Source organism: Hypanus sabinus, chromosome 5 (assembly GCF_030144855.1).
Source record: "Hypanus sabinus isolate sHypSab1 chromosome 5, sHypSab1.hap1, whole genome shotgun sequence".
NCBI classification, from domain to species: Eukaryota; Metazoa; Chordata; class Chondrichthyes; order Myliobatiformes; family Dasyatidae; genus Hypanus; species Hypanus sabinus.
In genome coordinates this window covers 55,270,388-55,297,558 of record NC_082710.1, presented here as the reverse complement: position 1 = coordinate 55,297,558, position 27,171 = coordinate 55,270,388, and the positions used below count along the sequence as shown (strand labels likewise).

The 27,171-nt window shown below is 39.1% G+C and overlaps 1 protein-coding gene across 3 annotated transcripts in view; it reads left to right on the top strand.

Annotated features, from left to right (window-relative positions):
- rfx3 (regulatory factor X, 3 (influences HLA class II expression)) overlaps positions 1-27,171 on the top strand; it is a 349,057-nt gene that overhangs the window by 192,159 nt on the left and 129,727 nt on the right. For all 3 annotated transcript variants that reach the window (XM_059969967.1, XM_059969966.1, XM_059969965.1), the window contains one exon: positions 2,811-3,069. In XM_059969967.1, coding sequence (XP_059825950.1) covers positions 2,811-3,069 — 259 coding nt within the window. The remainder of the gene's footprint in view (positions 1-2,810; positions 3,070-27,171) is intronic.

Here is a 27,171-nt window from a genome sequence, read left to right as displayed (position 1 = left end):
TGTTAGTGGGGTAGTGAAAAGGGCAAATGGGGTACTTGCCTTCATGGATCCAGTCATGGAATACAAGAGATTGTATATTAAGTTACAACTTACAAAGCACTAGTTAGGCTCTACTCAGAGTATTGTGTGCCGTTCTGGTTGGCACACTACCTGAAGGTTCTGAGAGAGTGCAAAAGAGATTCATCAGGATGGAGCTTTCTGAATTGGAAGAATTTGTAGTCCATTATTAAGGATGAGCTTGAAGCCACTTCATGAATAGGCCAAAGTTAGCATAGTTTCCTTAAAGGGAAATCTTGTCTGACAAATCTATGAAATACTTTGAAGAAATAACAGACAGGATAGACAAAGGAGAATCAGTAGGTTTTGTTTACTTGGATCTTCAGAAGACCTTTGACAAGGTGCTGTACATGAGGCTGCTTAGCAAGATAAGAGCCCATGGTACTACTTGAATGACACTAGCATAGAGTGGAAATAAACGGGACCTTTTCTGGTTGGCTGCTGGTAACTGGAACTGTTTTTTTTATTATTTGTTCACAATTTGGATGACGGAATTGATGGTCTTGTGGCCAAGTTTTCAGATAATAAGTGAAGGAGCAGGAAGTGTGTAGAAAGACTTAGACAGGTTGGGAGAATGGGCAAATAAGTGGCAGATGGAATACAATGTAGGGAATTGTGTGTTCCTGCATTTTGGTAGAAGGAATAAAGGCATAGTGTATTTTCCAAATTGGGAGAAAATTCAAAAATCAGAAGTACAACAGGACTTGGGAGTCCTTGTGCAGCATTCCTTTAAGGTTAACTTTTAGGTTGAATTGGTGGTAAAAGAAGGCAAATGCAATTTTAGCATTCATTTCAAGAGGACTAGAATATAAGAGCAGGCATGTAATACTGAGGCTTTATAAGACATCGGCAGACCACACTTAGAGTATTGCGAGCAGAGTTGGGACCTTTATCTATGAAAAGATGTGCTGGCATTGGAGAGGGTCCAAAGGAGATTCACAAGAATGATTCCAAGAATGAAAGTGTTAATACTTGAGGAGCATTTGATGGCTCTGGGCCTGTACTCACTGGAGTTGAGAAGAATGAAAGGGGATCTGATTGAATCCTGTGGAATATTGAAAGGCCTAAATAGAGTGGATGTAGAGATATTTCCTGTGGTGCGGGGGGGGGGGGGGGGGTCTAGGACCGGAGGTATAGCTTCCAGGTAGGAGAACGTCTGTTTAGAACAGAGATGAAAAGAAATTTCTTTAGCCAGAGGGTAATGAATCTGTGGAATTCTGTGGATGTCTCCGGTGGTCAAGTCATTGAGTATACTGAAAGCAGAGGTTGATAGATTTTCGATAAGTCAGGGTGCAATGGTATGGTGAGAAGGCAGGATAATAAATGACCTAGTTCTGCTTCTATGTCTTATGTTTTTATGTTCTGTGGTCTAATTAGTTATATGGATTATGGAGATATTGGATAAGCTGTTTTTGTCCTCCCTTCTTCTCCCCCCGCCCCCCCCCCCCCCCCCATGCAAAAGAGCTTGAGAGGTGATCTGAAGGAACTACAGTGCCTTTAAAAAGTATTCAGCTCCCTTGGAAGTTTTCATGTTTCATTGTTTTACAACATTGAATCACAGTGGGGATTTAATTTGGCCTTTTTGACACTGATCAACAGAAAAAGACTCTTCCATGTCAAAGTGAAAACAGACCTCAAGTATTACGTGATTTAAATTAATTACAGATATAAAATACAAAATTATGTATTGCATAAATCACCCCCTTCAAGACAGTATTTGGTAGAAACACCTTTGGCAGCAATTATAGTCTTGAGTCTATATACTTTACACATCTGGTGACTGCAATTTTTCCCATTCTTCTTTACAAAACTGTTGAAGCTCTGTCAGATTGCTTGGGGATCATGAGTGAACAGCCCTTTTCAAAGAATCGTTTTCCATTTAGCAGTGTCAAAAAAGCCAAATTCAATCCACTGTGATTTAATATTGTAAAACAATAAATCCTGAGAACTTCCAAGGAGGGTGAATACTTTTTATAGGCACTGTATAAAAGTGGCATAGAAAGGGTAGGTAGACAAAATATTTTTTCATTGTAGGATCATCTAAAACAAAAGGACAAACTTTTAAGGAAAGAAGAGATAGGAGTTTTAAAGGTAAGACTTTTACATGATGAGTGGTTAACATGTGATGCCCAAAAAGATATTGGAATCATATACAATTATACATTTCAGAGGCATTAGACAGACATTTAAATAGACCAGTCATAAGATATGGTCATAATACAGATAAACGGAATTAGTGTAAATTGGCAAAAAGGATGGCATGGACTTGGTGAGCCACAGGTTCTGTTTCTGTGCAGTACAACTATATGACTGCAAATACTGGAAAGAAACTCAAAATTTAATGGTAATGGTTGTATTTAATATAAGCATGATTTGACCCCTGAGTGTAACTGATTTACTGACAATTAATTGTCTTTGTGCATTCTACAGACATCAGTGGTTTTGTTTCTCCAGACTTTCTATTGTTAGATATGGATGTTTTCCACTGTGAAATTGTGATCTATTTATTTATTTAAGTAATTTACTTCATTAAATTAGTAGTGCAAACCATAAAATTGTCAATAAAATGTGATTGCAAGTTGACACAATGTTGTAAACCATATTGTCTCTGTAAAATATTCAAATGTTTAAATACCAGCTTTTAATTATTTTTAGCATTTTATTTAAAACTATTTATTCCCTTAGATGACTAATTAGTCAAAAAAAATTCTGGTATACAAGAATGCCTTTTACCTTGAATTGTCTTTCCTTAGGCGATCAACTACCTATCCCTACTCGGAGGCCCAAATGTATAGCCAAAACACTGGAGGAACATATTTTGACTCCCAAGGAAACTCCGCCCAGGTGACAACAGTTGTCTCGTCCCACAATATGGTGGGTGCTGGTGGTATTCCAATGGGTGTCACAGGCGGTCAGATAATCAGCAGCTCAGGGGGTGCCTATCTTATAGGCGGGTCAATGGATGGATCCAATCACCCAGTCAGCCACACAACACGTGCTTCTCCAGCCACGGTGAGTACTTGCAGAACATAATGCATGAAATGGGGCTTCCTATAAAATTTAATTTGTAATTGTATCCTGTGTTCCAAGGTTTGAAAGAGATGGAGATGGTGGATACACTGATTATCATCTTCCCACATTGAATACATTGAATACATCCTAGAACAACCAGAACATCCACAACCATGAAAATATGGAATCATGGACCAATTTGCCTGACATCATTTGTAGATAAAATTTTAGAATGCTTTGCTACAAAAACTGGAAGTGGGGTATTTATACAAAATAATAGGATTAGAAAGATTAAAATGTATTTGTCAAAGGTAGAGAAGATGGGAGCAGAAGCTTGGGAACTGGTTAATTGACAGAAAAGAAAAAGTAAGAGAAAATGCATCGTTATTAGTTTGGGAGGCCAGAGGAACAGGTGCCAAGCTCCTAGCTGTTCACAATGTGTATCAATGATATGGACCAATTACAAGGCATCCAAGTTAGCTGCAGATTCAAAGCTGGTTGGCACTGTAAGTTGTGATGAGGATGCGGGGGAATTGAGGATATATGCTGGCCAGGTGTATGGATAAGAATGGTGCAGATGGAAAACATTGTGGAAAAACATGAGTTCATTCACCTTGAGGGTGGGGATTGGTAAAGAAAATCAAAACACTTTTATAAATAATGAGAAATTGAAATACGTTGATGTCTTTGTACACAAATCGCTGAAAGTTAACTTACAAATGCAGCAGGTAATTTGGACAACAGATGGTTTGTTGGCCATTATTGCAAGAAGATATAACTATACACTCAGTGGCCACTCTATTAAATACATCCTGTACTTAATAAAGTGGGCACTGAATATATGTATGTGGTCTTCTGCTGCTGTAGCCCATCCAATTCAAGATTTGATGTATTCTGCATGTAGAGATGCCGTTCTGCATACTACTGTTGAAATGTGTGATTATTTGAGTTCCTGACAGCTTCCTGTCAGCTTGAAGCAGTCTGGCCATTCTCCTCTGACTTTTCTCATTAACAAGACATTTTTTTTCCAAGAACTGACACTCACTGGATTTCCTTATTTTCACATCATTCATTGTAAACTCTAGAATCTGTTGTGCATGAAGATCCCAGGAGATCAGCAGTTGCTAAGATACTCATACCACCCCGTCTGGCACCAGCAATCATTCCATCATCAAAGTCACTTAGATCACATTTCTTCCTCATTTGGATGTTTGCTCTGAACAACAACTGAACCTCTTGACCATATCTGCATGCTTATACTATATGCATTGAGTTTCTGCCACATGATTGGCAGATTAGATATTTGCATAATGAACAAGTGTACAGGTATACCCAGTAAAGTGGCCCCTGAGTACACATTAAAACAATGTCATGAAATTATATGGTATTCTTGTAAAACTGCACCTGTCGTACCTTAGGAAGGATATATTTGAATAGAGAGAGTACAAATATGGATCACCAAACTGATGAATCTCTTAAAACACTCAGTCCATAATCTGGAGAATTTGGGAGAATGATAAATGATCTCATGGCTAATTTTTGTGGGGGTAGGCCCAGTAAATGCAAGGATGCTGTTTCTCCAGGTTGGTCTATCAAGAATCAGGGATCACAATCAAAATAGGGTTACCATTCAGGAGTGAGGTGAGAAGAAATTTCTTCATCAAGATGACGGTGAACCTTTGGTATTTCTACCCAAAATGGCTGTGAAGTCTTGATAGCTGAGCATATTTTAGGTGAAAATCGATAGATATTTGCAAATTAAGGAAATCCAGGAAGATGGGGTTAGCATGGGAAAGTAGCACTACAGTAAAGAGTCATGCTTGATCTTATTGAATGATAGAGCTGGAATTAGAGGCCAAATGGTCTACTCCCGCTATATTTTAAGCTCTTAAATCACTAATTGGAGGTCAAGATTTATTTGTTTCGGAAAGCATCTAATATACTTGTTACTAAGGTTTTTTTGATAGAAATACACAGGAGGATGCCGTTATTTGACTTTTCACTTGATTTGAATATGTATCTGATTTTATTTTTATTTATTACATTGCAAAAAACACTGAAAGTGCATATTCCAAGATATGCCCACCACCAAAATGTACACAGCTGCTTTTTGGTACTTACCTCAGCCGCATTAAAACCTTTATGGATATACTATAAATTGCATAATGCAAAATTCCTTTTTTAAATGAGATGGTAGGATGCTCTTCACAGTGAATAGGTATGCAAGGAACAGTCCTTGGGACTTTATTTTTCCTTACTTACAAGCAGGGCTTTTTTTTTAAAGTATGTTTTATTTTTAATCAAATGCATTATAAAATCCTGAGCTGGAGCTGATCCTGCATCTTCCCAAATAAATTTTTCGTTGGCGTGTTTTCTAACTAAAATGTTCAAGGGGCTTAACGTATGTTTAGAATAAGTCACTTAAAAGATCTGCTCCACATATATAATCACAGGACTGTCTTAGGAATCTGTCATGCCACGTGCAGGTTTTTTTTACATACACCAATGGTCATAAACAATATTGACTTCAACCTCTGTAATGCCTTATAATTATGCTTATACTTACTGTCAGATCACTATGCTGTTGTTTGGCTTCAGTGATAGAATTTTATAATATTGGCTTATTTCATTTGAGGACTGATGTTTAGGCTAACAATTTGTAGAAATTAAATTAATTTTCATTTTTATGAAATGGTATTGTGGGATTGGTAGGAACACTTTGGTGAATTAATTCAAGAGAGAGAATGGGAAACATCTACACAGACAATCTGATTGTTTATTAAATGATAGGAGATTTAAATGAGAAAACAGACAGGTAAAATTTTTTAAAAATTACTTGAGTTTTTTATTGTCTGCAGAAGACAGAGGGTAGTGGTAGATAAAGTGTATTCTGCCTGGAGGTTGGTGACTTGTGGCATTCTGCATGGACTGTAGCCACCACTCCTGCACCTGCTCTTCTGAGATATTTTTACAGATGATTTAGATGAGCGAGTGGAAGGGCGGGTCAGTAAGTCCACAGGTGACATGGAGGTTGGAGGTGTTGTGCATAGTATAGAAGTTCAAGTTTATTGCCATTCAAATATATGCATGTATACTGCCAAATGAAGCAATGTTCCTCTGGATCAAGTTGCACATTACAGTACATATAACACACACATAAATTAATATTATCACTAGTATATGAGCAAAAAATAAGGTGCATTTGCGACACAAATTAAAAAGTAGGCTGTATAGCACTGCTGCCATTTAATGAGTGATGAGACCTTGCTGGTGCCAGGGAGTTCAGTTGTCTTATGACCTTGGGAAAGAACCTGTTTTCCATCCTAACAGTTCTTGTCCTAATGTTACAGGACCTCCTGCTGCTGCTGGGCAGAGAAGTGGCAGATGAATTTCAATCTGGGAAAGTGTGAGGTGATATGTTTTACAAGGTTGAATTTGAAGGTGGAGTACAAGGTTAATGGCAGGATTCTTAGCAATGTGGAGGAACAAAGGGATCTTGGGGTATAAGTCTATAGATCTCTCAGATTTGCCACACAAGTTAAGAGGGTGGTTGTTTAGAAGGCAAGTGATGTGCTTGCCTTCATTAGTCAAGGGATTGAGTTCAAGAGCCATGAGGCAACGTTGCAGTTTTGTAAACCTCAGTTCTGGTCACCTCATTATAGGAAGGATGTGGAGAGGAGGCAGAAAAGGTTCACTAGGATGCTGCTTGGATTAAAGAACATATCTTTAGAGGAAAGGTTGAATAAGCTAGGGCTTTTCTCTATGAAATGATTAAAGATGAGAGGCAACTTGATAAGGATTATGAGAACTATAGACAGTCTGAACAGCCAGCACCTTTTTCCTCAGGGCAACAATGTCTGTTACCAGAAGACATCTGTTTAGGGAGAATAGAGGAAAGTTTAGGGGAGATGTCAGAGATGGTTTTTTTTTCACACAGAGGTGTGTGCTTGAAATGCACTGTCTCCCTTTATCTGATGAAGTTTGGGACTCGATTTTCAAGTCGGTTAACTCAACTTCTCTTTGTGCTCGCCACTGTCTTTTACAGTTTAAGATTGTTCATAGGGCTCATATGTCCAAATCTAAATTATCTCGATTTTATCCTAATATTAGTCCTTTTTGTGATAAATGCAAAAGTAGCGAGGCTTCTCTCATTCATATGTACTGGACCTGTCCTAGTCTAGAGAAATTTTGGAGGGATGTTTTCTTAAGTTTATCCTGTATTCTGAACCGCCACTTAGAACCTAACCCTTTAATTGCTCTTTTTGGTTTCTTGGCTGAGACAGATATACGTTTGAGTTTGACTAAACATCGAATATTATCTTTTGCTTCTCTCCTGGCTAGACGTCTAATTCTTCTTAGATGGAGAGATGTTGCCCCACCCACGCATGCTCAATGGCTTAATGATATTATGTCCTGTTTAGATCTTGAAAAAATTCATTACTCAATTCTTAATTCGGATATAAAGTTTCATAAGGTCTGGGGACCTTTTCTTGAATAAGTTTCTTTCTCGGTCCCTTGCTTTCAGCTTTTTTTTGGTAGTAGGCATTATTATCTTCTGTTTTTAATTGTATTTACAGTTTTGGGGGTTTGAATGTTCTGATTTATATTTCCTACATTTTGCTGTGGTTGGTCTGGAGGTTTCTTTTTGCGGTGGTGGGGGTGGATACTAACTTTACACGACTTCAATTTGGGTGCTTTTTCAATTATTATATTCTGTATTATATTACCATTGTATGTTTATCTTGCACTGTATTAATTTCCTATTTCGTTCTTGGGGTTTTTTTTGTAGTGTTGTAGAAAATGCATAAAAACTCAATAAAAAAGCAGAAATGCAGTGTCAGGGATGGCCGTTGAAGCTGGTACAATAGAGACATTTAACAGACTCTTAGATAGGCACATAGATGCATGAAAAGTGAAAGGTTATATTGTCTGAATAGCAGAGAAGTGTTAGATTGATTGTGGATATGGTTTATATAGATCAGCATAACATTTGTGAGCCGAATTGTAGCCCATATTGCGCTGCACTGTTCCTTATTCTAACGTTCAATGTCTGATATTTATTAATACTGGATAACAGGTAGGAATAACGTTCCGTGATTTTCCCTAGACCTGCCTTTGGATGTTTGTAGCACTGTAGGATTCTTCCCAGTATGACAGATAATCCTGGAATTTGGTAGCACTACCGTGGCACTGTTGGAGAGTGACAGCTAGAGGGATATTTCTGATGTGAGTTAATGGTGAATGGAGAATAGGAGGTTTAACGGAAAAGATAAAATAATGGATTTGGATCATTTACCAACAGTGTGAAGTGCCATGGGTCTTAGGACAGCAGAGGTTGATTTAGTAAGGCTTGTTTATAACTTTCTAGGAATGCTCTATAAACATTAAAATTAGTTGTTGTATGCCATTCTATTCTGTTCTCTTTGTTTATGTACCATTGTGTCTGTTTTTTCTGCATTGTCCATGTGTAACTAATTGGTATTATTTTTCTTTAAATCACAATAACAGATTTTTTAAAATCTCATTAAGTGGCCATTTCTACCAAAACCAACATTTGTAATATATGCCATGTTGTCTCTGAGAAGACAATGATGGATAGTTTCTTTAAATTACTGGTCTTTAGGCTATTTTCAGATTTACAGGATTTTAAGCTTTTGATAATTGGGGAAATAATATTTTTATCTAAGTTAGAATTATATTACTGTGATATGACTTAGGACATAAAAGAAACTGCAGCTGCTAAAATCTTGAGCAAAAAGAAAGTGCTGGAGGAACAGAGCACCTCTGGTGGCAAAAGGATATAAACATTTTAGGTTAAGGACCTGTACCAGGATTGAGTGTAAACAGAAGTTAGCCAGTATAAAAGGGGTAAGGTGGGGCTGGCAAGTGATAGGGGAACCATGTGAATAGTTGGCTCATGGACCTGTGGAGAAAACAGCAAGGAGGATTGGAGTTGGTGGGCACTGGTTAGTGGGCAATAGAAATGGAAAAAGAGGGGGGCAAAATATGGGGCATATAACCTGCATTCCATTTGCACCTTGTTTCTTCTGATCCACACCAGCTCTCCTCGGGTTGTTGCACCTTGTCATCCAGTTTCATTCCTTTCCCCACCTGATTCCATCTGCCTGTCATGTACTAGTTAACCTACTGCATCTTTTATCCTTTCCTTTGTCTGGTTCTTCACATTATCTTCCTTGTTTATCAGATTCCACTAGCCTCTGGTGAATACTTATCACTTTCCAGTCTCTCTCTTTATCTCCCCCACCGAGCTCTATCTACCTATCATGTTCTCTGCCTCACTCTTTCCTCTTATCTCTGCACGATTAGCTCAGATGCAGACTGTTGACCCAAAATTATGCATCAGGGCAGACTTCATGGATGCTGCTTGATAAAACTGAGATCCTCCAAGCATGTTTCTTGACTCTTGGGGGAATTTGATGTAATTATCTTCCCAAACACCTTATGACCTTATTCTTGGTTGTTCAGGTTCATTAATTTCTCTGTAGCTTCCACAGAAAAATCCTAAGTTTCTTCACCATTTCCTGCTATTTCTGTTCAGTACATGGAATCTTGACAGGCCAATGTAGAGTGGAAAGTTAAATTTTAAGCAAGTGAGTGCATTACCAATGAATGTTGTTAGTGTTACACCCATCCAAGCAAATACAAACTATTTCAAGCAATCCTGACTTGGATCATAAGACATTGGAGTTGGAATAAGCCATTCAGCCTATTGTGTCTGGTCCACAACCCTCTGTGGCAATGAATTTCACAGATTCACCACCCTCTGGCTAAAGAAATTCTTCCTTATCTCGGTTCTAAAGGGATATCGATCTATTCTGAGACTGCCATCTGGTCATGGACTTCTTCAGCAAACACCTCTTCACATTACTCTTATCTAGGCCTTTCAATATTCAGTAGGTTTCAATCAGACCCTCCCCCCTTAATTGTTCTGAACTCCAGCGAGTACAGGCCCAGAGTCATCAAATGCTCCTCGTATGTTAACCCTTACATTCCTGGAGTCATTCTCACGAATCTCCTCTGGACAGCCTCCAATGCCAGCACACCTTTTCTTAGATGAAGGGCCCAAAACTGCTCACAATACTCCTAGTGTGGTCTGTCCAATGCATTACATTCTTGTTTAATTCTAGTCCTCTGGAAATGAATGCTGACATTGCATTTGCCTTCTTTACCATCGACTCAACCTGTAAGTTAATCATTAGGGTTTCCTCACAAGGACTCACAAGCCTCTTTGCACCTCAGATTTCAAACATTTTTTTTATTCCTTCTACCAAAGTGCATGACCAGACACTTCCCTAAGCTACTGTATATTCCATCTGCCACTTCTTTGTTCATTCTCCTAATTTATCTAAGCCCTTCTGCAGAAGGGCCTAGTGTGCTTTCTCCACACTACCTGCCTCTCCACCTATCTTTGTAGTCCTGTCAAAGACGGGTTGACCCTATGCAATGGTGCAAGTACCACGAATGCAATAAGACCATAGAATAAGCGATACTTTATCAAACGTATTCGTTATTCATAGCATGCTATGGGGGTAGTTACAGACTGATCTTCCAAAGAGCCAGTCTGGACACTGCCCACACCCAAATCACAATTCTTCACCATTCATAACATTGATCATCACAGGAAATATTATAATTATGCGAGTTAATACAGTTTTAGAATAGTTTCGATCACATGCTAAGATGCAATTAGATGTAAAATCATCATTGGTTAGTTATAATTATTTTCTGCCAAAGCTAGCCTGGATACAACATTAGTTCCTCATGCTGGCACTTATCCCTACTCTCGAACATTCTACCCCCTACGCTACCTTACCTATATTTAGTTACGCTATACCTCAAAATGCTTTGTGTGACCAGTTAATTCCTTATTTGAACCTATATCTAACCTATATCTAATACCAGATTGTCTGGTATGTCACTTGTTGCTGGGTAAGGTTCCTTTTTGGCTGTCCAGCAACAGTACCATAAGGTACCTACAAGGTAATTGATCATTAGCTAATCATTGTCTTTTAATCTGTACCCCTATTTACCTATCCCTTTACGCCATCATCCACAACAAATTTGCCCACAAAGCCATTGATTCCATCAAACAAATATTGACAAATAATATGAGAAGAATTGGTCCCAAGACCAATTCTGGAAGAGGCCCCCTTTATTCCCACTCTTTACCTCCTGCCAGTCTTCTATCCATGCTAGTGTCCTTCCTGTAATACCATGGGCTTTTATCTTGTTTAGTAGTTTCATGTAAAGAACCTTGTCAGAGGCCTTCAGAACATCCAAGTAAACAACATCCACTGACTCTCTTTTGTCTGTCCTGAAATGTTGTTCAGGGGGATTTGGAGAGGGATGCAACGGTCTTTGTCAAGGTGAGTCCTGAAGAAGGGTCTCAGTCTGAAACATTGACTACTCATTCATTTCCACGGATGCTACCTGACCTGCTGAACTCCTCCAGAATTTTATGTGTGTTGCTTTGGACTTCCAGAAACTGCAGAATTTTACACGTTTAATCCCATACAGCTGTGTAAAATGGCTGTTTGGGATGAATATTGAGGCAAACTTCAACTTCTTATAAAAGAATGTCAGTTCTGTGAAAAACAGTGAAAAGAGAAAGTGAAAACCATTTCATTGATAAACCAGCTGAATGACTGACCTGCTGCTGAACTGGAACCTGTTGTACCACCTGGGCCTGCACTGCCTGTTGTCTTGCCACAGAGGTCTGCAATGTCACTGTTGAAGTGGTGTCTGAACCAGCCTCAGATGTCTGCATATTGGGCTATTGTGACTTTGTGCTTTTGTGTGACTTACTATAGTACCTGCCATGTTCATGTAACTAATCCAGTTAAATCACTTAACATTAATAAATAGCCATAGTGTACTAATATTCCTGCAACCAGCAATAATATTACCACTGTACATTAAAAGGGAAGCATTTAAAACTTTATTTTGAGTTATTGCCTGAAGCTGCCTTTCACTCTAAACTCACATTCATCACTGAAATGTAGATTTTGTATCGGTCTTGTGGCCATAACTGCAAATGGACAGGAATGTCCAGTGCTATTGAAATTCAGTGTGACCGTGAAGAGATTATTAAGGAGTGGATGTCACATAATTGGGAATTGTTGGCCAAATCCAATTATTCCCAAATGTTGAATGGGGTGTACAGGGCCAAACTGAACACATTTACTAATTGTTTATATTCCAGTGTTGTATCTGTACTTGAACAGCTTAGCGAGAGCTAAAGCATAGATATTCAGTGCTACAGCCATGATGTTTTGGGTCTATAATCTTTGCCGTAAGTCATTGTGTAACACCATTACTTCACCATCACATGGAGTAAATAAAGGCAGTTCATGGATGGAAACTGTTAAGAGGGGACAAGGAAGCTTACCTGTTCTGGGTACATCATCTTCTCCAAATTCTGTTATTATATTGAAATTAATGGTACAAATATTAATGAGGCCTCTCCCTCCTGCTTTTTACTTCGGTGTCCACAGCATTCCTAGGTGACTGGTTTAGCTGTGCTATTGGCTTATGGTAATGCAGAGACGAGTGATATGAAACTAAAGATTGTGAAGGGTGTGCAATCTTGTTACTGGTGATCACCCACGAAGCCTGATGAAAACCCAGATATCTACCACAATACTGCTGTCATACAACATGATCGGTGTCATCTGTGATGAGAGAGATTGTTCCTACATTCTGTGCTAAGTCAGTCATCTTTTTTTTTAAACATCCACAGATAACTTTGCAAGAGCAATTAAACTTAAGAAATCAAAACTGAATAACATGGACAAAACAGAAGGACAGCAACTCAATCCTATGTCCACTGTGTCATTCAATGAGATTGACTAATTATATATCTCAGTACTGTTTTCCTGCATCAACCCCATATCTTTGATACCCTTAATATCTAAAATTCTATTTTGCTTTGAACATAATTGATGACTGACTGGTAGCACAACAGTAACGTCTCACTCAATGCCAGCAAGACCAAGTAGCTGATTATTGACTTCAGGAGGTGGAAACTGGAGATCCATTATACAGCCACCATCTGGGATCAACGGTGGAGAGGTCAGCAACATTAAATTCCTCAGTGTTTTCATTTTAGAGGATCTGTTCTGGATCCAGCATGTAAGTGCCATTCCAAAGAAAGCACAGCAGCACCTCTACCTACTTAGAAGTTTGTGAAGATTCAGTATATCATCTAAAACTTTGACAAACTTCTATTGATGTCCAGTGGAGAGTATATTGACTGGTTGAATCGTAGCCTGGTAATGAAGATACCAATGCCCTTGAAAGGAAAAGCCTACAAAAAGTAGTGGATACAGCCCAGTCCATTACAAGTAAAGTCCTCCCCACCACAGAGTTCATTTACATGGAGCGCTGTTGGAAAAAACAGAATCCATCATCAAGGAACTCCACCATCCAAGTTATGCTCTCTTCTTGCTGCTGCCGTCAGGAAAGCGATACAGGAGCTTCGGCACCCACACCACCAGGTTCAGGAACAGTTATTACCCTTCAGCAAACAGACTCTTGAACCGGAGGGACAACTTTACTCACCCCCATCACTGAAATGTTCCCACAGCCTATGGACTCACTTTCAAGGACTCTTCATCTGATGTTCTCAGTATTTGCAGATTGTTGTCTTTTGCACATTGGTTGTTTGGCTGCCCTGAGGGGTGAGATCTTCCACTGGTTCTGTTGTATTTCTTGTATTTATGTGAATGCCTGCAAGAAAATGAAGCTCAGTTTTGTATATAGTGGCATAAGTAATAAATTTACTTTGAACTTTTGTCCTTGAACAGATAATGACCTATCATTTAAGCAATCAATCACCATATTACATTCCCTCTGTCTCTGCAGCTTCCTTTGTCAGTGAATCCATAGGTATGTTCGAGAAGCAGTTTCACCATTGTCCCATATAACCAGAGCAGTGTATGTGTAATCCCCTACTTCAATCCTCTTGTACTGAAGGGCAATGTACCACTTCCACAATGAGCCATAAGCTTCTTGAAATGACCTGCACAATCCTAATCCTCCTTCACCAACAGAACCATACAGACCATCTCTTCTACTACTAGATTTTTTTTGTGCCAATGTCTTGCTTTGCTTTTTTTCCTTCAGTGTCTTGTATAATTTGCATATAATTTATATTTGTTGTCTGAACTTATGGCTGCTGCAAGCAAGTTTTTCATTGTCCTTGTAGCTCACATACTGGGCTTGAGCAGACTTTACACAATTCCAAATTACTTGCTATACCTGCATGTTAACTTTTAATTATCAAGTTTTCAGTCTTTCACCATCTTAATAAATATTCAATTTTTTGTTTTTTTTTAACTGCTGCTTGCCTGTCCTGCCAAAGTTGAAAGTTTTGCGTCATGTTTCTGAATTCAACATTAATAATTCTGTTTGCAATTTAATTTTAACTTTAGTATTTCTTCAGTTGATTGGACATGAGTGGCAACCAACATGCATAGATGAGAGATGCTTAGCAGACCGAAAATCTATTCTGTTACACTGAAATTACGTTACTTGATTTTCACAATGGGTGTGAAGTTCCATTTATCATAGCTGAGTTCTGCCTTTATACATAGGCTTCCCTTCAGAATCAAGAGCTCAAGTGTCATGGAGAAGTAAATGAGTTGGTCAAGAGTTAACAGGAAGATGAGATGTTTAACACTGGTGACTTTGGAAACTAAAGTGACATTTTAACAGCAACAGCTTACAAGGACTTTTTTTGTTGAGGAAGGGAGCATGTGACAGCAGGCTGGAAACATTACTTGAGAAGAGAAAACTGTCAACATTACTAGTTCAGGAGAGACATTGGGCGGTTAGGTGCTGTATAGTCCATGTCAAGAGGTTGGATAAACTTGGGTTGTTTTCTCTGGAGCAGCAGAGGCTGAGGGGAGATCTGATAGAGGATTTTAAGATTAAGAGAGGCATAGATAGAGTAGTCAGGAAGTATCTTTTTACCAAGTTTGAAATATCTAATACCAGAGGGCGTGCATTTAAGGTGAGGGGGTAATTTCAATGGAGATGTGAAGGGCAAGTTTTTTTACACAGAGTTGTGGGTTCCTGGAATGTGCTGTCTGGGGTGGCAGTAGAGTTGGATACATCAGGGGCTTTTAAGAGATATTGAGATAAGCACGTGTGAGGAAAATTGTAGGATATGGACATAGTGTAGGCAAAAACGATAAGTTTAGTTACCTGTTTGATTACTAATTAAAATAGTTCAGCACACCATTATGGGCCAAAAGGCCTGTTCCTGTGCTGTACTGTTCTATGTTCTGTAGTGCAGAATGTATAATATTGGGTCATGTGATTGAATTTCTGGGTAGATGTGCATTGAGTTTGCTAATTCCATAGGTCAATTTGAACTTCGCTCTAACCAGCTGTCTGAAGTATTCCGCACAGTAGATATATTACATGTTAACCAATTTTATGTTTAAGCTCCAATACCCATTTTTGAATATGGGGCCAAGAAGTAAGAAGTTTCAGCTGCTGTCAGATTGTGTGTGATTTTTAATAGCATTTTATCTAGTGGCCACAAAATTTTAGTTTAAGAATTAACGCTACTAATGGGTGGAGGTACTTCCTACTTGGCCCATTGATGTTACTTATGGTTAATCAAATAATACCTTGTTATAAAGCATGGACGTAACTTCACACTGAGCCATGTTGTTATATCATTATGGTACTCCTTTCATCATTTATGAATATGGAATATAATACTAACTCATGTGGCTGGCACTCAGCCTACTTGCTTTACTTTGTGACTCCAAAGGATAGTTCTCTTGTTACTGAATATTGATACCTTTTTAAAAACATATTGATAATGATATCTTGGGTGAAGTTCTGCTCATGTTCCTTTGCAGGCCTGCCATAACTAATCATCAGTGTAGTCAACCAACTAGATATAATGCAGCACTTTTTTTTTACAGCTGGTGCTCCTGTGTTTACTCTCACTTTTAATTTGTTAGCTGTGCTGTGTTTCTACAAAATGTAGTTAACACAGTAAAATAATAATGAGCTACTCAAACTTAACCATGTAATTTCAGTTCCCTCCATATATTTACATTGCAGGTCATACAATTCATGAATACTAGCACCAAGTTAGGCGATTTAAAAAAAATCTCTCTTACATAATTACTCAAAGATTTGATGTGGTCCATTTCAAAGATGGCTGTCAAATTAGTTAAATAAGATTTTACTTTATAAAATGGCACTTACCCTAAGATACTGACAGGTTCGGCTACACAACATTTAATAACTAAACTAGGTTTGAGAAAATGCAGGGGGTGGAAATCAGAACATGCTGGAACTGTCAGGCACATTAGGCACTCATCAACAGCAAGCTTGGTTCATCAAGTCTCAGATATTCCCTTTATATGATGCAACACTCCCCATCTACTCTGCAACTTTCCTAGTTTTGACAAAGGATCTTTGTCTTAAATGTGAACTCTTCTCTGTGTACAGATGTTCCCAAAGCTGCTGAGTCTTTCCAGATATTACTGTTAGTTCCTTTTTTCATTCCAACACATTTGAACATGCCTGGACGGATGAGCAACAAGCCAAGTTTACACCATACAAGTGCAGGCAATGACATTGCCAACATGAGAGCTGTAGGCCATCTTCTTTTAATGTACATTGCCATTATTATTGCCAGATCCCTCACTATTGATCTCCTAGGTGTTATCATGAACGTGATCAGAAGTCCGACTGGAACAGCAATGCCAATGTTGCACTTATAATGTCAGGTTAGTGCCTGGGTAGTCTGTAGCAAGTGACTTGCGTCCTGATTTCCCAAAACAAATCTGCCATCAAGAAGGTACAGGTTTAGAATGTGATTGCATACTGTCAACTTACTGCAAAGAGACCCGACACCTACCGAGTTACATGAAGGGGCAGGGTTTAGCAAGATATGCATCAATCACAGGAAATTGGGACTACCTGGGTGGGTCCTGTGATCAGGATGGATTCATTGTGCTGAAGGGGCTGTATCTGTGCCATATTGCTCAATGACTCTAAAAGTTGTCATCATCAAGGGCAAAGCTTCCCATTTGCTTGGCATCCTCTAAATTACCTTAAGCATTTGCTGACTGTCCCTATTGCTGCAGTTTGTGCCATCTATAAGTCAGTGCAACCACTAACAGGTTTTTTTCTCTCAAAACTACTACCAGGGATGAGGACGTGAGGAGCCTGAAAGTGCTCATAAAGATAGAAACCATTTCAACTTGGAAACAGACTATCAGCTATTTCTTTACTGCAAAATCAAAATCTTACAGCTCCCCATTTGAAACTCCCCATTCGACAAATAACATTCACCATTTCAAGAAAATGGCTCACTATCGTCATCAAGGACATGTAGAGAGATGTGCAAAAAATATCAACATTGATATCCACAGCCCCCAGAGGGGACATACAGTTATCATCATGTGGTTAGTGTTTTATTATTCTGAAATTGTGTTTTATTATGCTCTAAATAATTATTACCAACAAATCACTTGTAGTACCAGAGGAAACAACACACTGGACCACTGTTATACCACCATCAAGAGTGCTTACCATAGCTTCCCACACCCATACTTTGGAAAGTCTTATCACCAGGCTGAGCACCAGCAGTGTGTACCAAAAAGGTATGGTCATGGGAGGCACAGGAGTGCTTACAGGATTGCTTTGAATCACTGGACTGTACTATATTCATGGATTTATCTTCGAGTCTGAATGTGTAAATCACAGCTGTCACTGACTTCATTAAAACTTGTGTGGATGAGTATGTGCCTAAGAGAACTTGCTGTATATGCCCAATTCAAAAGCTATGGATGAACCAGGAAGTTCATAGTCTGCTGAGGGCTAGATCTGTGGCCTTCAAGTCTGGTGACGCAGGTTTGTACAAGAAAACCAGGTACAGCTTGTAGAAGGCTATTTCAAGAACTAAGGAATAATTCCAAGTGAGGTTGGAGGCGATGTCAGATACACATCGACTCTGGCAGGGTTTGCAGTCCATTACTTCCTACGAAGCAAAACACAACATTGTGAATTTCAGTGATGCTTCACTCCCAGACGAGCTGAATGTCTTTTATGCTCACTTTGAAAAGGGGACTAAAGCTGCAGTTACATGGATCCCTGCAGCATTGAGATTCCTGTGATATCTGCCTCAGAGGCCAACATTAGGCTCTCTTTAAAGAGGGTGAACCCTCGCAAGGGGAAAGGCCCCAACAGAGTACCTATTAAGGCTCTGAAAACCTGTGCCAACCAACTGACGGAGTTGTTCAAAGACATTTTCAATCTCTTACTACTACAGTCGGAAGTTCCCACCTGCTTCAAAAGGGCAACAATTATACCAGTGCCCAAGAAGAGCAGGGTGAGCTGCCTTGACAACTATCATTCAATAGCATTCACATCTATGGTGATGAGTCGCTTTAAGTGGTTGCTTATAGCTAAAGTCAGCTCCTGCCTCAGCAAGGACTTGGACCCACTGCAATTCACTTATCGCCACAGCAGGTCTACAGCAGACATGATCTCATTGGCTCTCCATGGGGTCTCGGATCAACTGGACAATATAAATACCTATGTCAGGATGCTGTTAATTAGCTACACCTCAACATTTAACACCATCATTCCTACAGTTCTGATTGAAAAGCTCTAGAACCTGGGCCTCTGTACCTCCCTCTGCAACTGGATCCCCAATTCCCTACCGGAAGACCACAATCTGCATGGATTTTAAATAACATTACCACCTTGCTGACAATCAACACTAGTGCATCTCAGGGATGTGCACTTCGTCCACTGCTCTACTTTCTCTACACCCATGACTGTGGCTGGGCACAGCTTAAATGCCGTTTATAAATTTGCTGATAATACAGCCATTGTTGGTAGGATTTCAGTTGGTGATGAGAAGGTGTACAGGAGCAGGATATACTACCTAACTGAGAGGTGTTAGTGCAACTGCACTCAACATCAGTAAGACCAATTGTGAACTTAAGAAAGGGTAAGACAAAGGAGCACAAACCTATCCTCATCGAGGGATCAGAAGTGAAAAGAGTGAGAAATTTCAGTTTCCTGCATGTCAGTATCTCTAAGGATCAAACCTGAGCTCAACATATCAACGTAGCTAAAAAGAAGATGCAACAGCGGGTATGTTGTATTAGGAATTTGAGGAGATTTGGTATGTCACCTTAAACACTCACATACTTCTACAGATGTACCATGGAGAATATTCTTACTGGCGGCATCACCATCTGGTATGGAGTGTGGGGTCACTAGTGTACAGGATTAAAGTAAGTTGCAGAGTTGTAAACTTAGTGAGCTCTGTCATGGGCACAAGCCTCCGTAGTATTCAAGGAGCGAAGTCTGAAAAAGGCACTGTCCATCATTAAGGACGCCCATCACCCAGGATTCTTCTCATTGCTACCATCAGGAAGGAGGTAGAGCAGCCGGAAGGCACACACTCAATAATTCAGGAACATCTTCTTCCCATCTGGCAACTGATTTCTGAATGGGCATTGGACCCATGAACAGTACCTCACTACATTTTTATTTCTATTTTTGCAAGATTTAATTTAATTTAGCTATCTTATATATCCATATACTGTAATTTACAGATTTTTTCTCTATTATTATTAATGCATTGTACTGCTGCCACAAAGGTAACAAATTTCATTACATATGCTGGTGATATAGAGTCACGGGTTTATTTTGAATGCACAAAAATATCACAAGCAGCTGAATTACATTTGTAAGTGTAATTTCATAATATACAATGCTGAACAGGATTTACAGCCAATCCTGTTGATGCTGACCAACAAAAACCTTTTCTTTACCATCATTTGCTTTGGTAATAAGACCATAAGATACAGTAACAGAATTAGACCATTTGGCCTATCAAGTCTGCTGTGCCATTTCATCATCATGACTGACTCAATTTTTCTCTCAGTCCCAATCTCCTGCCTTCTCCCATATCACTTCAGGCTCTGACCAATAAGAAACTATCAACCGCTGCCTTAAATATATATCCACAGTGGCTTATTGCAAAGAATTCCACAGATTCACTACTCTTTGGCTAACAAAATTCCTCCTCATCTCTAAAAGGATGGCGCTCTATTCTGAGGCTGTCTTCTAGTCTTAGACTCACCCACCACAGGAAACTTACTCTCCACATCCACTCTATCGAAGCCTTTCACCATTCAATAGGTTTCAATGAGGTCACACCTCATTCTTCTGAATTCTAGTAAATACTGGCCTGGAACCATCAAACATTCTTCATATGACAAGCTGTTGAACCCTGGAATCATTTTCGTGAACCCCATCTGAACCATCTCCAATTTGAGCACATCCTTTCTAAATAAGGGGCTGTAAACTGCTCACAATACTTCAAGTGAGGCCTCACCAGTGCTTTATAAAGTCTCAACATTCCATTCTTGCTTTTATATTTTAGTCCTCTTGAAGTGAATGCTAACATCGCATTTGCCTTCCTCACCAGACTCAACCTACAAATTAACCTTTAGAGAATCCTGCACAAGGCCTCCCAAGTCCCTTTGCACCTCAGTTTTTTATATTTTCTCTCCATTTAGAAAATAGTCAACCCTTTTATTTCTTCTACCTGATTGTACATTTGCCGTCACTGTATTCCATCTGCCATTTCTTTACCCATTTTCCTAATCTGTCTTAAGTCCTTCTGTAGCTCTCTACTTCCTCAAAACTCCCTGTCCCTCCACCTGTCTTCGTATCATTTGCAAACTTTGCAACAAAGCCATCACTTCCATCATCCAAATCATTGACATATAACGTAAAAACAATCGGCCCCAACACAGACCCATGTGGACCACTAGTCACCAGCATCCAACCAGAAAGGGCTCCCTTTATTCCCACTCTTTGCCTCCTGCCAATCAGCCACTGCTTTATCCATGCTAGAATGTTTCTTGTAATTCCATGAGCATGTAGCTGGTTCGCAGCCTCATGTGGCACCTTGTCAAAGGCTTCTGAAAATCCAAATACACAACATCCACTACTTCTCCTTTGTCTATCCTGCATGTTATTTCTTCAAAGAATTCCAACAGATTTGTCGGGCCAGATTTTCCCTTGAGGAAGCCATACTGACTAGGATCTCCAAGTGCCTCCAAGTACCCTAAGACCTCAGCCTTAATAACAACTCCAATATCTTCCCAGCCACTGAGGCCAGACTAACTGGTGTATAGTTTCCTTTCTTCTGCCTCTCCCCCTTCTTGAAAAGTAGAGTGATATTTGCAATTTTCCAGTCTTCCAGAACCATTCCAGAATCTGGTGATTCTTGAAAGATCATTACTAATGCCTTCATGAACTCTTCAGCCACCTCTTTCAGAACCCTGGGGTATACACTATCTGGTCCAAGTGACTTAGCTACCTTCAGACCTTTTAGCTTCCCAAGAACCTTCTCTCTAGTTATGGTAACTTCATGCACTTCGTGACCCCTAACATATGGAACTTCCACAGCTGATACCTTCCACAGTGAAGATTGATGCAAAATACTTGTTCAGTTTGACCGCCATTTTGTTGATCCCGATTACTACCTCTCCAACATCGTTTTTCAGCAGTCCCATATCAACTCTCAAATCTCTTTTACACTTTATGTATCCAAAGGAACTTTTGGTATCCTCTTTTATATTGTTGGCTAGCTTGCTTTTGTATTCCACCTTTACCTTCTTAATGACTTTTTTTGGTTGCCTTCTACTAGTTTTTAAAGTCTTCCCAGTCTAACTTTTCACTAATTTTTGCTCTATTATATGCCCTCTTTGGCTTTTATGTTGACTTTGACTCCTCTTGTTAGCCACAGTTATATAAACTTTCCTTTAGAACACTTCTTCCTCTTTGAGATATATATATCCCGTGCCTTCCAAATTGCTTCCAGAAATTCCAGGTATTGCTGCTCTGCTGTCATTCCTGCCAGTGCCCTTTTCCAATCATTTCTGGCCAACTCCCCTCTCTCTTGTCTCTGTAGTTCCCTTTACTCCACTGTAATTCTGATACATTGGACTTTAGCTTCTCCTTGAATTTCAGGGTGAATTTGATCATATTATCATGACTTGCCTCTATAGGTTATTTTACCGTAAGCCCTCCAGTTCATTGCACAACACCCAATCCAGAACAGCTGATCCCCCAGTGGGCTCAACCACCAGCTGCTCTTAAAAGCCATCTCATAGGCATTCTAGAAATTCCCTCTCCTGGAATCAGCACCAACCTGCATATTGAAATCCCCCATGACTATTGTAACATCGCCCATTTGGCATGCATTTTCTATCTTGTGTTGTAATTTGTAGGCCACTCCTTACTACTTTTTGGAGGGCCTGTATATAACTCCCATCAATGTGTTTTTTTCCTTGCAGTTCCTTAGCTCTATCCACAGTGATTCAACACCATCTTACCCTATGTCACCTCTTTCTGATGATCTGATTTCATAATGCAAAAGCTTGTTTAGATAAATGTGAGAATTCTTGTCAACGTCACTCACTCAGGCAGTGCATTCAACAAGGTTTTTCCAGCGATTCTCTCTGAAGTGACCTCTTCCTCTAAACCGGGGTTCCCAACCTTTTTTATGCCATTAAAGGACTGTGGACCCCAGGTTGGGAAGCCCTGCTCTAAACTTAAGCACTCTTGTTTTATGCACATCTGTGATAGGGAAATGATTCCTGCCATTTATCGTGCTCGTGCCATTCCTAATTTTGTGTTCTATCAGAACCACTCCATCCCCCACCACAAGGATAACTGAGACACTCTACTAATCTCCTCTGCACCTTTTCTGTGCAATCATGTCCTATGGTGTGGTGGGCAGAACTACCTAATACTTAAATTAAGGTCTAATAGTATTTTACAAGATTGTACAAGACCTTGCTCTTGTATTCTGTGCCCTGGCTAATGAATATAATTATCCCATATACCTTCTTCACCACCTACTTCCTTCCACCTTCAGTGATTCTTGGACTTCTGTAGTCCTGCTCCTCAATGCTCTCACATTCGTTATATACAATACTGTGCAAAAGTCTTAAGCTACCCTAGATTTTTTCAATCAAAATTATTTTTTTAGATTTTTTTTGTCCTCTGCATTATTGTGTCAGTATAAAAGAGCAAATTTTAGATTCCCACATGTTCATTTTCCTAAAAATTAAATGTTGGAGTTTTTTTTTGTATTTAATGAAAGTAAGTAATGCATTAAGTAATAGACCACTTTTGAAATAAAAACTTGATTGTTTTGTAGGTATATAACTCAGTGCATGATTAACCAAAGAAAACAAGCAGGATGCTAATGATCAATGATGTAATAACTTGAATTAAATGAACTAATTAACTGAAACAGACATGAGTGTAGACATAATCAAATTGGGCAAAGGACAACCAACCTAAAAGGTGAGGGTGCGGCAGATGTGACAATTTAACCTTTAGATCATCAATTCTTACTCCATGACAAGGTAGAGCACAACAAGACACGAGATGGCTATCCTGCATCAGCAAGGTCTCTCCCAAGCAGAAATTTCATGGCAGACAAGAGTCTTACGATGTGTTGTCTGAGCTCTTCTGAAGAAGCACAAAGAAACAGGCAAGTTTGAGGACCAAAAACGCAGTGGTCACCCATGGAAACTGAGTGCAGCAGGCAAGAGATACAACAAACTGACTTTGCTTCTAAATCAGAAGAAGTCCAGCACTGCTATCAGCTCTGAACTCACAGAACCACTGGATCCCAATTACCCCTCTACAATCAACACAAAAACACAAGGACTGTGGTGCTGACCAATGGCAGCAGGTGGTCTGGACTGATGAAACAAAAGTTTGAAATTTTTGACCTAAACAGGAGACAGTTTGTCCACAGAAAAAGTGGAGAACATTACACAGATGAGTGCCTGCAGCCAACAGTGAAGCACAGCATCGGTTCCTGTAGGTTTGGAGCTGCATTTCTGCAAATGGAGTTGGTGATCTGGTCAGAATAAATGGAATCCTCAATGCTGAGAAGTACAAACAGATTTTCATCCATCATGCAATACCATCAAGGAGGTGTCTGATTGATTCCAACTTCATTCTGCAGCAGGACACTATCCCCAAACACATGGCCAAGGTCATAAAGAACTATCTTCCATGGAAAAAAAAAACGAGGAGTTCTGCAACAGATGGTATAAGCCTCCAGAGCCTTGATCTCAACATCATCGAGGCTGCCTGGGATAACCTGGAGAGACAGAAGCAAGTGAGACAGCCAAAGTTTGCAAAAGAACTGTGGTAATTTCTCCAAGATGCATGAAACAAACTACAAGCTGATTTTCTTGTAAAACTGCACGACAGAAAATTTACGCATTTTTAAAGGCAAAACATTGATTTTATTTTTTTTTATTTACTGCTCTTTATAGCATTTATTTGATACTTAGAAACTTTCCATTTCATTTTTGAAAGCTTCTTCACTTTACAGATATTTTTCATGGGTCTGAGACTTTTTCACAATCCTCTATGTCCTGCTATTACTAGAGCTTCCCTAGTGGATCACCGCTCTCTTATCAAAATTAAATTCTATCTGCCATTGCTCTGCCCACTTTACCAATTAATCAAAGTCATTTTCTAGCATGTAATTCTCCTATTCAATACATTAAATACATTTAATTTGGATGATTTTGTTCCAAGTGCCTGTGGTGATTTATCACATTGGAATGATAATGGTAGAGGGGTGATTTTTAAAGACAATACATCACTCCTAGTCTAAAATTGTTGATGTTCACAGAATCAGAAAATAAAGGTTCATTTTTTGGTATGAAATAAAGTGTCCTTTTGATAACTAATACTTTCTTCCTGGTATTTTGCATACTCTTAATATGAATTACATTGTGTTGTCCCAAAATAACAACTTACATGTGTAAGAGGTCATTGAAAAACATAGTGTAAAATCTAGTGTGTACTGGTTCTGTCTTGCACATTTACAAGAAGAAAAATGCATTGTATATAAATCCTTAAACAGGCACATGTGCCACAGTTGGATTTTATTCATCAAATCGGTTTGCATAGAGTAGATCTACTTCTGCAGGTCTACCCTATCAGCGAGTTGCTTGTTGGCAGAGAAACTGCAGGAGCTGGACCTGGTGGGATTGTGCTGCTGCCTGCATCGGTGGAGTCAATGTGGAATCAATGCACAGAGGTGGTGTCCAGTTGAACAGCAAGTGATTGCCTTAAGGTGCTTTGCTTGTGATCGCAGACCTTGTTGGGACATTAGTAATGCAGCTGCCCTGGACAGAGGCACCGAAGTCAGTGCGCACCACCGGAAGCGGTTGTGGTGCCGCGTACATGCTGGAGTCAGTGCAACCCTTCAGGGTTCACGTTGCAGAAGACAAAATGTATTGTGTTCGACTACTGACTGCTGCAACATTCATGGTCACGGACTTGGATTATATTTTACTGCTGTCTTGTCTGCTGTGTGTGCCTTGTGCTGTGAATGATTGTTGATACTGTGTTTTGCACCTTGAGCCCAGGATAACACTGTTTTGTTTGGCTGTATTCATGAGTAGTCAGCTGTGGTTGAATGACAATTAAAATTGAATATGAACTTGCTACAGGGCACAGCTATTTCTATAAAATGAAAAAACTGCAGATCACATGAAGATCTATTGAGAGAGGGAATACATAAATCCTTGAACATCATCAGTTCATTACTATAGGTGGGAAAACATAGGTTATGTTCCTCTACTGTCTATTTCACATATAATGGAACATGTAAAGTGATTCTGCTCGATTGCCAATTACTATAATAATGTCAAGCCATGGAAAGGCAAGCTCTACGAAGTTTACTGGTTGAGTGTTGTTCTTTAAGTAGCACCAACTCAGGAGAATATTGTCAATAGAAGCTCTTGGTTTCTTGGATATATAAAAATATTTCTCTTCTGAGTTGAAAAATAACTAGAAGATTTTTTTTGCATTTATGTGATTGGGGGAATTTATGTTGGAAATATATCTAGTGTTAATGAGCTTCTGACTAGTATGAAAGGAGGGGAGGAGAGAAATTTTAAAGCATCTTGTCATTGAATCGAATGCTACACTTGCACTGCGTCACAATGAAGAATGGTGAAGTGGGGATAAGAATAATGCTGCATACCAACAATTGTTTTCGCGGATGATTAACTTTCCATAATTTTGAATGTACTGTCAGCAGGCCTAGTCTCCAGGTTACAAAATAATATGGTGTCTACTTTAATTGCTTCATTGATGCTGAAATTTTGCCGTTATTTTATACTTAATTCAGCGAATTTGTCTCCAATCAAACCCCTGTCTAGTTTACAATCACTTCTGGGTACTTTACTGTGCATTAGTGAATAGTGAGTGGGCAGTGAAAAACAGATACATTTCAAGAAGTTTTCATCATGGTTACAATCACCTTTGAGTACTGCGCATTACTGAATAGTGAGTGAGCAGTGCAGAACAGACATATTTCAATAAATGTTCATCATGGTTTTTAGTAGATTCATAATGCTTTGTCAATTCTGACTAACATACAGAATAAGCTCTGATAGTCACATCATAGTCAAAATTTGTTGCTCAAGGTTATGAGCAAAGTTGAGGTTTTTAAAACTGTAATTCAATTCATGCTTTTAGAGCACTTGTCAAAAATGCCACCAAACAATGAGAGAGAAAATTGAATGTCATCAGATGAATAACTGAAGGTGGGGAATTGGTTTGTATTCAATAAATTCTCTTAATCACAGGGCCTGTGAAATTTGTCATGAGATTGCAGGTAGGATGGGCAAAAATCTTCAAATACCTATACATAATAGAAACTTCTACCAAGGTTACTGCAAAATCATAGCAATATAGCTGCAATAGCTGTGAAAAAAAATGGTAGCCATGTTTATAGAAAGGATTTCAGGGAAGGGATAAAGAGAAAAATGAAGGAAATTTTAATTTCAGAGTTACAGAACTAAACACAACTTATTTTTCAGTTTATCAGTGACTAAATATATTGTAACTTTAGCTTGTAATTCTTTACAAAGAAATTTTCATTTCCTTTTCAAATATGGTAAAACTCTGTTATCTAACACTTTTGGTACTTCCATGTTGCTGGGCAGGTTTTTTTTCAGAATCTTG